At 35.7% G+C, this 12593-nt stretch overlaps 1 protein-coding gene across 1 annotated transcript in view; it reads left to right on the top strand.

Moving 5' to 3' along the window:
- CFAP92 (cilia and flagella associated protein 92 (putative)) overlaps positions 1-12593 on the top strand; it is a 1173156-nt gene that overhangs the window by 1065805 nt on the left and 94758 nt on the right. The window contains exon 17 of the mRNA XM_044078084.1: positions 9746-9945. Within this exon, the coding sequence (XP_043934019.1) occupies positions 9746-9945 (200 nt within the window). The remainder of the gene's footprint in view (positions 1-9745; positions 9946-12593) is intronic.

Raw genomic sequence — 12593 nt, 5'->3', positions numbered from 1 at the left:
AGGTACATAAAATGAGGAAGGAGTAAAGACATACAAATTGAAAAACTACATGTGGATTCTAAAATATATTTTCAGACACAACAGATTATAAATATATTTAAAAATCTTAAGCAAGACAGTTTAGTTGCACAAAGGGAGTGATGAGTTGTCCTAGTGGCATCCAGGTAACCCCATGTACTGAAATCGAATTAGATTAAATTGAAAAAGAACTATGCAAACTGGCTCCAAACAAAGCACGGGGAGGAGACAGAATTAGTAATAATGATTTTAGAATATTTCAGCAAGAACTTATGGTACCATTATATCTATTATTTACTAGGTCATATAAATATGGGGAGATTCCTCAAGATTGGAGACATGCACTTGTTAAAAGACATCTTTAAAGGAAAGGGGAGTAGGAGAAACCTAGAGTTATACAGACCCTTAAGTCTACTTTCATGCTGTGGAAGAATAATGGGGAAGGTAATATTGGATACGTTATTGTCAGAATTAGAAAGGTTGGGACTTGGAACCATATATCACATGCATATGTCGAAAATAGATCTATTATCACCTGTAACATGATGTTCTGTAACAATATAATAACAGCTATGAATGAAAATGTGTGCTGTGATGTATTTTATATAGATTTAACTTCAGCATTTGACAGGGTTATACACAAAACACTGATCAATAAATTAGAACAACTAGGTATTGATGTAGTCTTGATAAGATCGACAACTGCATGGCTTACAAATAGAACATGGCAAGTATCATACAGCAATTAGACAGGTGAAATTCTTGGTTACAGTCAAGTTATCTCACAGGGCTCTGACATAAGCACTTGCTTGTTTAGATTGTATCTTTAAGATCCTTTTCATCTCAGTTGTTCTGCAGTCTGCATGCAGATGACTTGAAACTGGGTAAACTGATTACATGCATTACAGATAAGGCATGTTTGCAAAGGAACTAGACTAAATTGACCATTTGGGCATATGATTATCATATGCAGATAAATACATCAAAAACTTAGCATATGAGATTTGGTAGGCATAAACTGAGGGGTGATTATTTAATACAGCACACAGTGATTGACACTGTAGATTCATTTAAGGACCTGGGCACAAGTGTAGATCCAGCTTTGAGTTTTTCAAATCATATCAACCAATTAGTTAATGATAGTTATAGAAACATAGGTTGTATAAACAGATTTATAAAGCCTAGGAAATCAGAAATGATGAAGCCATTATTTGTTAGTTATATTAGACCCAAACATGAGTATGGAATTACAATGTGCAAACCTCATGAGAAAACAAGCTTGAGTAAACTGGAAAGAGTACAGCGGAAATATACCAAGGGAATCCATAGATGTGAAAATTGAAGTTATTACAAAAGATTAAAATATCTGAACTTGTACAGTGTCTCATGTACATATTTAAGAGGATATCTTATTCAGTTATATAGGGCATTTAGAGACAACTACCTCTGGCAATGTTTGGGGTCATCAAACGTAGTAGAAAATTCGATAGGAATGAGAAGTGTATTAATTGGTTCTCTGAGAGAGAAGCTTGTTCATGGAATAGACTACTAAATTACATTAAAGCAATCACTAGCTTGGATATTTTTTAAGAACAGCCTGGAGACATTATGGGAACAACTGATTTGCTATATTGGCAGGCTAGAAGGATATTAATGTCTTTGCTTGAAATATTTGTATATATGTATGAATGTATGTATGTATGCAAGCACCTAAACCAGTTCTGGAAACCTCAATATTTCTTCACCAAAAAGAACATAAGTCTCATCACACTTAGCTAATCTGATAGACTTAAAGGTTATAGCCCTTTATTCTGTCTCATATGGTCTTCTAACGGGTTCTGTTTAGTCTTCCATGCTATGAAAGACCCCAAGCTTTTGAACTCTTTCTCCTAAATACAACTGGTTACAAGTCAAATACCTGCTGTACAGACCTTAACCTATACTGTCACATTAACAATACCAACTGTCGCTGAAGCAGGTACCTAACCCAATGAATCACTTATTTCTGAAACAGGCTTCCATTACATATCAAACAAAGCGCTTTCCTGGCAACTTGTGAAATCAGAGTAGATGACTGGATGGGTGATAAATCTTGACTGAGGTACACAGGGATGATATACTTAATGGTAGATATTATTAGCTCTCAACAATAGTGGGTGGTATGGTAAGGTGAGTTCCTTTCATGAAATCGAACAGGCTGAAGAGCGAACAGCTTTAACATTGAAAATGTCATTCATCAATGTGTTTTTGTGAGATCATGGTACAGTGAAGATTAGAAAATTTGCCCTTTCCTCACTGTAGTGCGATCTTGGAGTTGGTATATACAATTAGCGAGAGCGGGGTGTTTTCGAAGTTTAAGCCATTCGCTGTCCGTTTAATGTGCATGCATAACTAACATGCCTCTAGATTCCATTAAGGTTCCTCAGTAAATGTCTGTGAATTGCCTACTGTGCAGTTAGAACAACTGCGGATAGACTCCCCTTTCAGTAGACTGTACCTCTGTAGCTCTGATCTGCACATCTACAATCTGTTCCTTTGGGGAAACAGCATTACCTACTGAAGTGAATGAATTCAATGTAACTAACAGCTATGAGTAGGCTCCTTCATTAGGCTGTAGCAGTATAGCACTGAGCTGCATAGATATAGTCTACTCCATCAGAGAAACATTATTACTCACTGAAGTAAATAGATACAATGTACCTAATACCTATGAGTAGGATCCCCATTCATAAGACTGTAGTTGTATAGCACTGAGCTGTACAAGTATAATCTTCTCCCTTAAGGAGACATTGTTACCAACTAAGGTGAATGGATACAATGTAGCTATTAGCTATGTGTAGTCTCCCCCTTCTGTAGACTGTACCTGTGTAGCTCTGATATGTGCAGCTAAAGTCTGCTGCATTAGGGAAAGCAGGTTCTTTGATACAGTGTACGGGTGCAATGAAGTTAATAGTTATTTACAGGCTTCATAAAAGAAACATAATGCAAGCATCTCTCTACTTCCATACTAAACAAATTCCATAATAGAGATGATGTATGTGACATGCAGAGACCATTACGCAGGCCATGCTTATGGACTACATTTGCATGTGGCACCAAAAAAGAAAAACAATTTTGGCTTCTCACTTGTGAGTCACTGCACAGCTAAGCAATGACCTATTAATACTCATGCTAGACTTGGATTGCTCTCTCAAAGCTGAGCAAGGGGGTAACCTTGTGTAGTATGCAGCTGTTTATGAATTACACCCCACTTTCCTTAACTTTAGTTTGTGCCCTTTTCTGTCCATCCCTTTGCAATTTAGGTCAGTCTCCTTTAAACACTTGTTAAAAATCCTGCATCTCCTTGTGGCAATTCATCATAATGGAGTGAGTGAGTGAGTCAACAGGCCATGAGAATAAGTTATGAAGTTTGTTCCTTCAGGATCCCTGGTAACGGAATCCCTCAGTCAAAATTACACACACTGACCACAGCCAACACTGAGAAAGGTGGGGGAAAGACAAGGTATGTGATCGAAACGTAAAGAAAAGGTGGTGAGCTGACCAGTGTAAGTTGTTTCAGTTTCACTTTAGCATACACTCACTTCTGAATGAATAAGCACATGCTTAAATTTACTGAAGAAGGGTTAGAAAACACTGAAATAAACTGTTGTAATGATAGTCAGATGTACTATTATACGGGTGCATTGTCCTTTAAGTTTATCTGCAGTACTTAGCATACCAAAGCAGGAAAAAAAATGACACTCTGTAAATCAGTCCATCCATCCAGAACCTCTTTTTCCCATTTTTGCACATGGGGTCGGGGTGTCACTTCAACAGAGACAGTCATCTAAACCAAGGGTTACACCGCCAGCTGGCTAGCCCTGCCACAGTTTTTCTTCAAGACCACACACATACTCACACCTATGACAAGTGTAGAGTGTCCATTCCACTTTCTGTATGTCTTTGGAATGTGGAAGAAACCAGAGCATCCAGTGAAACCTACACTAACACAGGGCGGACATGTAGACTCTGCACAGAAGGCACCATTTTTTCAGGCTTTGTCCAGAATTCTTGCACTAAGAGGTTGAGAGGTGTGCTTGTTATTCATCTGCATATGACATCAGCACTGGAATTGCAGCTTCCATTTGAATTTTAGAATTTGCATGTTTCATTTTCTGGTTTACTTCTTTAACTGTTGCATTCACAACCAAAACAAATAAACTACTACTCACTGGACACCCTTGTCTTACAGCATTATTCATATCTATTTCTTTAATTAACCATCCATTAATTAAGACTCTTACTTTATTATTCTTAAAGCTGTTCTACACAACTTGTTTGATCTTATTATAGATATTATACATATCAATTATTTTCTACAATATATCATGCTGTATTGAATCAAATGCTTTACTAATATCACCTACCATAAGTTTTATATCTTCTTTTTTGTATTTGTATCATCAATGATTTCTCTCACTATAATTAATAATTCTTGACATCTTTTTCCTTTTATGCCATGCACGCTTCCCTCAATGTATAGCATCTGATGCTCAAATCACTTTTGTATTATTTTCATAAATACTTTACAGTCTGTATTATTTAAACTATGGGTCTCCAGTTTTTCATATCTTCTTTTTCTCTACTTTTCCATATAAAATGTAATACTCCACTGCACAATTCCTTATATTTATTCCTTCATTTAACCATTTACTGAAAATATATATCAAATAGCTTTTCTGCCATCCTTCTAAATTTTTACACATTTCAAACCCAATACTATCTATCTGATGCTGATTCAATGTTTAACTGTTTAAATACTTTTTCTAATATAATGTGATATTGTTTCCAAATTCTTTGTCATTTTGTTCAGAAAATATTTTGCTTCTAATTTCCTTATACTATGTCTCCTTTTTACTAAATATTTCTTCCACATAACTTGCAAAAATGTTCATAATTTGTTGCTGACCTTTCTTTGTATTACCTTCTTTATTTTTATTTCTCACATTATGCTATTATCCTCCTTCACTATCTTGCTTAAAGTGAAACTTCCTCTTTTCTCTCTTGTTTGTTTATATAATAGTTCTCTATTTTTTCATAATTTTTCTTATCAATTTATTTTCCTTTTCATAATATTCTCTATTTTTTTTTGTTATTTATTACACCTTAATATATATTTAGCATATTTCTGCTTTTTTTTGTTTCTTTCGTTATCTAAAATATATAACCATCATTATATTTTCTTTGAAAAACAATCCACTATTCCAACCAATTAACATAAAATGCTTTCATATTAAATGATCCTTCCATAATTGCTTACTTTCTGTATTTCCAATTTCATGCCATTCCTTTTCATTTATTCTTTTTATATCTTTTCCTGTCTTTATATACTTTTTATTGTGATACATTTTCCAACCATATTGCCACATGATCTGAAAAGCTTGTTGCAATAGTTTCTTCTTCCATTATACCTATTCCTTCTGATACCAAAAACTGTATTTCAGATTTTAAAGTACCTCTCCTGCAAGAATATGTTTTACCCCATATAACTAATTTTCCACATTTTACTACTTCCATCATCTTTTTTATATCTTTTCCTCTTTTCCTTTATTTCCCCTTAAGTCACAAGTAAAATCTCCTGTAATTATTAAGTCCATGTTTATAAACACATAATCCAAATATTTTCTGAAATAGAGTCTCCCCTTCTTTACTAGTCACGTGTATATAGCAATAATTCTATACATTTGTTCTTGCCATCTTACATCTATAATTGTTGTTTTTCCCATTTTAACTAATATAACATCCAGAATTCTCACTACTCTTCTAAATAGAACTGCTAGGCCTGAAAACTGTTCAGTCCCTATTTTCCATATTGTTTCCCCATAACATATTTTTTTGTTTCTGTAGTCTTTCTTCATGTGTCAAAATTCTTATGTCCTCTAGAATAATTATGTCAACATCACAATTGTTACACCATTCTAAAATTGATAACCATTTAGTAATATTTTTCATACTATTAACATTCATGGAATAATCTTAAATTATTCCTTTCCCTGTTTCTTAGTTTTGGAGATACCATCATATACTAATTTAATTCATCTCCTTCATTAATTTTTTTTCAGTATCTCCCTTCTTTCTATGTATAACTCATCTTCAGTCCTTTCCTGTTCTTTCTTTTTATTCTGGTTTATAATACCTAGTTCATTCTCTTTTTATTTACAATCCATCCATAAATGTCACTTTTTTACATTTATAACACTCAGCTTTACATTGTTTTGCTGCATGCCAGCTAAGAATCAAACCGGGGAACCTCTTCTTGTGGGGCAACATCATCACCAAAAAACTCTGCTGCTTCATCACAAATTCATCTCCTTTGGAGCACCATCCCACTACTGACTCACTCTTATCAAAGCCAAGTGGCTTCTTTTAAATTAAAACATATAGATGAATTCTTATGTGGAGCTCGGCTATTTAAACTGTTACTTTGCAAAACATTCTCCTTTCCAGCATCCAGACTACACCTCCCTGAACATTCCTTCTCTGTTATGACTCCTGCACTTTTGCAATCCCAACCCATGCATGTAAAAGAGCTCTTCTCTAATCCCAGCTTCAGACTTCAACTCAAAATGTCTCCCCAAGGCAGAACCATAACTAGGGTGGGGTGAAGACAGTGACTCCCCCCCAGAAGCAAGCTGTCAGGAGGGGTGACTGTCAGGTGATGGTAGTAAAGGAGAACAGTACTGTCACTGATTCACGAAGCCGAGAGGATGTCTCCATTTCATAAATGAATGCCAATACTGTGTTTCCAGTCACAGCAGAAGTGGTTAGTGTGAGGTGATTGTGTGCTTGTTACAATTTTAGTAAGCAGTTTGCTACAGTTGCAGGAGCAGTGAGAATTTTTTTTTTTTTGATTTTGACGGGTAGGAGCACCAATTTCAGTATCTTTAATAGAGTACCTGAAGAGCTAACTATAGTTCCACCTCAAGGAAGTCCAGTGCTTCTCCATCCAAAAGAGGCATATCACATGACCTTCTAACTACCATTTCTTCTCTTTCGTCCACTTCCTCTTTAGCTGCTTCATTGTACACACATTTGGAATAGTAATATAAATATTGTACTTTTATATATCTTAAAAGGCTTACAGTTTTAGTGTAAATCTGTTCATGCTGTTGTGTGTTATTTATAAAAAATATATTGTATTATTATCTGTCTTCTTATCCCCTGCAGGATCTCAGTAGACTCATTTCTAATGCCAGACATTAAAGTTTCAAACTTTTTAATGATCACCAAGTTCCTATTTGTATAAAAATAAGCATACACACATACACAAAGAACCTTTGTTCTATTAACTTCTCAAACTGAATTAGAATGATATTTACAAAACAACCCTGATTTAGGTCCTTTGACCCTAACTCCCCCTTGGGGCACAAAGTGCTAACCTTCAAACCAAAGCCACCATCGAGATGTCAATCAAGTCGTCCCCAGCCATGACTGCTCACGCTAGAACTGTCTCCTAATCTAAACAAGTGCTTTTTTTTTAATTTATTTGACATGTAATAGTGACAGAAAACACACCAAAATAAGTAGCTGTTGAACATGTGTAAAGCTGGGGAGGAAGTGACTCATGGAGAATTGGCTCTGAACGTGATGTCATACATCATCTGCATATCCATAAGGCTCTGCTTCAGCACGTGATTGTATTCTTAACACATCACCACTCGGCTATGAAGTGCAAATTAAAGTATTGTGGAAAAGATTGGTATTCTTATCATCCATTTTGTTCTAAAACAAATAGGCAGATGTTGTACTGTCATAATATGAATAACTATCATAGATAAATAATAAGGCAAGACATTAATACTCTGCCCTCATTAAACTTTGTGGGTTTTTTTGTATATTTGTAGTTCCCCTTTTCTTCGGGAAGTTGGAGTTGGGTGTGTGTAAATGTAGTTAAACCCTTCATTTCTACAGAGAGGAGTATGTCACTTTGAATTTTTATTGTTACTCTCAGCCATTGCTAAGTCTTAGGGAGGCAGTGAAAATGGAAATGGAGACGTAATTTTACCCAGGTATTACTCACAAGTCCCTAGCACAACCTATATCTCAAGTATACCTCAGTGGCAGGAATGTTCCTCATTTGTGGTCTTAAAAAGTTCAGGTAACTGGAATTTCTATCTTGAAAGCTTCTGTTACACATTCAATATTATGATTTATTTTAACTGATAACCATGATAAATAGAACTGTTTTTAATCTCTGCTACCTATCAGCCAACGAGCCTTCACTCAACTGCATCGAAGACGCATTTGGAGGACCATTTCAGGATCATTGTATAGATCACCTGACTGCAGTATCCAATTGCATCTCTGATGCTTTTTTCACAAAAAAAAAATGTTGTTAATTTGAAACAGAAGAATGTATCGTTTTGGGGGTACATTTTCCAATTTCAACAAAATAACAGTGCAATATCTTTTTTTTAGTGATCAGGGAGTCTAACAGCTTTTAAATGCCTTGCATCAGGTGATCTTAGATCTGATGAAGCTTTGTATTGGCAAAGTGAAAGCGCGCTTAAGTTGAATTGTTTTTTGTGGTCTGACCTTTTGTAACTGTTGTTCAGAGAGTTTTTAACAGACTTTGGATTAAACTATTGTTTTTCCCATTACGGATTCTTTGCTGCATTCATTGCCTTGGATTTTGTTTTTTATTAGTCTAACAGCTTTAAAAAGGGGGCAGCGCATGCCTAAATCCACCACTGGGGTATTACCATGGCTTGTGCAGGGAATAGGAGCTTAAACCGAAAAAGAAACTGCAGCAAAATTCTACACTGTGATGATTTAGTCTCATCATTGGCCCCAAGCATGTGTCAGACTAAGTCCAAGTGATACAGAAGAGCCTGTAAACCTAGTGAATGAGGAGAGGCACCGGTGGCAGCTGATGGTCAGCTTCAGGGTGAAAATGGTAGCAGAAATAAAAGGTTTATGGCAATTAGCTTTCAATGTTAGTTTTATTAATTTTAATTGAGGTTTAGTCTGCTTTATGTGCATTGATGTTTTGGTGGCTATCTGTTGCATTCTGTTATTGTAATATAACATATAGTGTTTAATTATCTTTATTGTTATTCATTTATGGTCTTGCTCTTTGAAGATGTGGTGAACACAAAAGGAAGATGATGCAGACAGATTGTCCATAAATCATTGATGATGTGTGTATGGTGCATATAAAGTTCTTAAATATTTGCTATGTAGGCAGGATATGTTTATGCATGTACATACTATGTATATCTATAGCTACAGCTACCATTCTCTTTCTCTCTCTCACTATATATATATATATATATATATATATATATATATATATATATATAAATATATATATCATATATTTCTGTGTGTGTGTATATATATATATATATATATATATATATATATATATATATATATATATATATATATATATAATATGTGTGTATGTGTGTGTGTATAGATATAGATAGGTATATAGATATAGGTATAGATATCTGTGTGCATGTATACAAATTTAATATCGTTGGCGCATCTCCCACTTAACAGAAAGACCATTTTAGCAAAAGTTGGAAAGAAAATAAGTTAAATATGGCTTCTAAAGTGATCAGGCTCCCCCTTAGTTAAAATAATCATCTCCAAGGTCTCCCCACTTCAGATTAAGCTAAGAACTTTCACTGAAATTATCTGTCTCATAATTCACTTTTAATGTTATGTTTTCTTTCCACAGCCATTTCCAGTACTGTCAGTTATGCACACTATAGCAGATGATGAAAGTCTTCTAGACCCTATCAAGAAAGAGCAGGAAACCAACACTGGATTTAGTCCAGGATTATATGATCAGCACAGTTTGAAGTGGAAACCAAATATTATTCCTCGCCATAACATGGAGCACACCAAATTTGAAAGAATGAAAGGAAAAGATTTCAAGTAAGATGAGTTTGTTTCTATTTATTTTGTTCATTTGGTCTGCATTTGTAATTACAATTATCTGTTTTTTAGGCAATTGCAGTGTTACACTGAATGACAGAGATCCCAAAGACACACAAGGGGCCATAGTGTAGGCTCATGTTTTTTTTTTTTTTTTGCAAAAATGTCATCTTGATAGTGCAGATAATTTCTGGGGGGATCCAGAACTTGTGTTGGATTGTTAAAGGAGTAGGAAAGAAAGCAAGTATCACAACAACATGCACCAATCTGACTTAATAGGAGGACAACATCCATCTGCAAAGTAATGTATGCTTTAATATTTATGTCATTAGTTGTATTTTTCCTCTTTCATTGTTTATTCACACTCCTCTTATTAAGCATATAAAAATGTGACATTTGAGGAACTAAAGTTTCAGTCTACTTTGTCCATTTCTGGACACTCATTTGCAGGTAATTTGCCAGTATCATCAGCTGTGATTAAGAAAATGTAGACAGCCTGGATATTTAGAGTAGTGAACTACTACTGAGCAAATGCTAGTCAGTACTCAAACTGAGTCTAGTCTGTGGCACATCTTTGGCTGGCATGTTAAAGTGGTAGCCTCAACATTACTTTGCTGGGGATACTGCCACTTGTAACATGAAGAAAGAAAGAAAGAATGGCAACATGGCAGGTTAGCAAAGAACTAATATTGCATTTCAGCATGCAAGTTACTTGATTCTTTGAGGGTTTCAGGAACCGAGCTGAATACAGATACATATATGACAACGTTATGTATTGACCAAAAAAATGAAACACAAACTGGCAAGTTGAGTATCACAGCAAGCACCAAGCACAAACGTTTTGTTGGAACATTATGTATGGACACAATACTGCATGTTTCTGAACAGATCCCTACCTTTTGGCTCCATAGCAAAACAGAACAATCCAAGACCCAGACTGTTTGGTGCAACAGTGACTCTGAAACACTGAATGACAAGCTTTGACATTCATCATATTGGTCACTGCTGCATTAGCCTCAGCTGTATGGGTTATATGGGCTATATCTTGCCAAAGACATAACATCCAACCAGCTTCCAAAGCTTCAGAGCACTTTACATGTGCCCAAACAGGCTAAACAACAACTTTGGGCACAAAGTCCTTCAGAGCTTTACTACCGCCAAACAGTATGCTCCTCTGAGGCTTTCAAGGATCAATAGTCAGCTTCAGCTTTCCTTTGCTGGGCAGATAAGTTCCCCCTGAGGGAAAAACTTCCATTTTCTTAATTTTTTTGATATTTTTTTTGTTTTTAAATCCCTATTCAGGAAAGTTGTTTTAAATCTAGGATTGTTATATTTTAATAGACTGTCTTGAAATCGTAATGTACTTTTAAATGGAGAGCTTGTTTTTTTCTGTCAGTTTAAAAGTAGTGTAAAGTAACTGAAAACATTTATTTATTTAGAGAAATTGTGTTTATTTTACTTTTGTGGGACTGCCACAGTGTTTTAATGTTTTTTTTTTACTGTGTTTTCTGTCAAAAAAGTAACTTTTGTGGACTGGTAGTATTTACTGGCAATTGTTGCTTGTCTTCTCCAAAAAAGAACCATCATTTTCAGCTTGACTATTGAACAGACTACCAGTCCCATGATTGGTACTTCTTCCAGCCACAAAAAGAAAAAAATTAAGCAAACTGCCTTTGCCACTCCAGCAGGCTAGCAATTTGCCTTAGCCCTAGGTGGGTGACTCTGCTGTGGCCATTTGTTGTATTTCAGACCACTCATCTTTTTACCCTGGATCTCTCTTAGGTAGCACCTACAGCCACCATGGACCAAGGTTTAGCCATGACCTCTGCAGCTGTTGTGGTTTCCTCAGTGGGCAAGGGAGAGACATGCTTGTCTATTTAGGGAGAGGGAACAGGGAAGGCTTCCCTGTTGTGTCAGGATGCTGTGCAGATCCCTGGGACAATTGCTGCTGCCATTACTAACATCGTTAGCTTAATTTTCCCTGTCAAAAATAAACAGAAAACCAAGTATGTATCTACTCCTCCTCAATTTTCTTTGGATAGGAGTATTTTTCTGGGTCTATCTCAGGGTTTAATTCAGGCCAGTGGTTCTTCTTGTAAAGTAATTTCTGGTAAATGAAAGCGGGGTTTCTCTTTTCATAAAGAGCTTCAAGATTCTGAATCTGAACAGGGAGATGTAGGGACAAATTCAGGGTTTTTCCTCAGATTTCTAATTCAAACTCAGAGGAAAGATGAGTTTCTGATTCTCTCTCGGGGGGGGGGGGTCTGTTTCTCTGAGACTATTGCTAAGAATGTGCCAGTGTTTTCAGTGGGAAAACACTTAGGTTTATCAGTCCCTCAGAAAATACTATGTGTTGTTACAGAAGTATTTTCCATTCCTCCTGTTCTGTCTGCTATAGGAGATGTATTTGTTACTGCCTGCAAAACAGTCAACCAGCTCCCCCTAAAATGGCAAATAGGATGTATAAAGTTCCTCTGTCTTTTATATTTTTATACACTATTCCCAAACTTGAGCCAGCAGCTATAGCTTTACTTGATCTCACTGTTGCTAAGCACTTAGTTAAGTCCAGTCCTACTGTTTCCTGGTACAGATGGGAAAATTACTGATAGGTATGGGAAAAAAATATATACTTCTGCAACTGTGATTTT

This window comes from Protopterus annectens, chromosome 7.part0 (assembly GCF_019279795.1).
Source record: "Protopterus annectens isolate FY-2018-M chromosome 7.part0, PAN1.0, whole genome shotgun sequence".
NCBI classification, from domain to species: domain Eukaryota; kingdom Metazoa; phylum Chordata; order Ceratodontiformes; family Protopteridae; genus Protopterus; species Protopterus annectens.
This window is presented reverse-complemented; position numbering and strand designations above follow the sequence as displayed.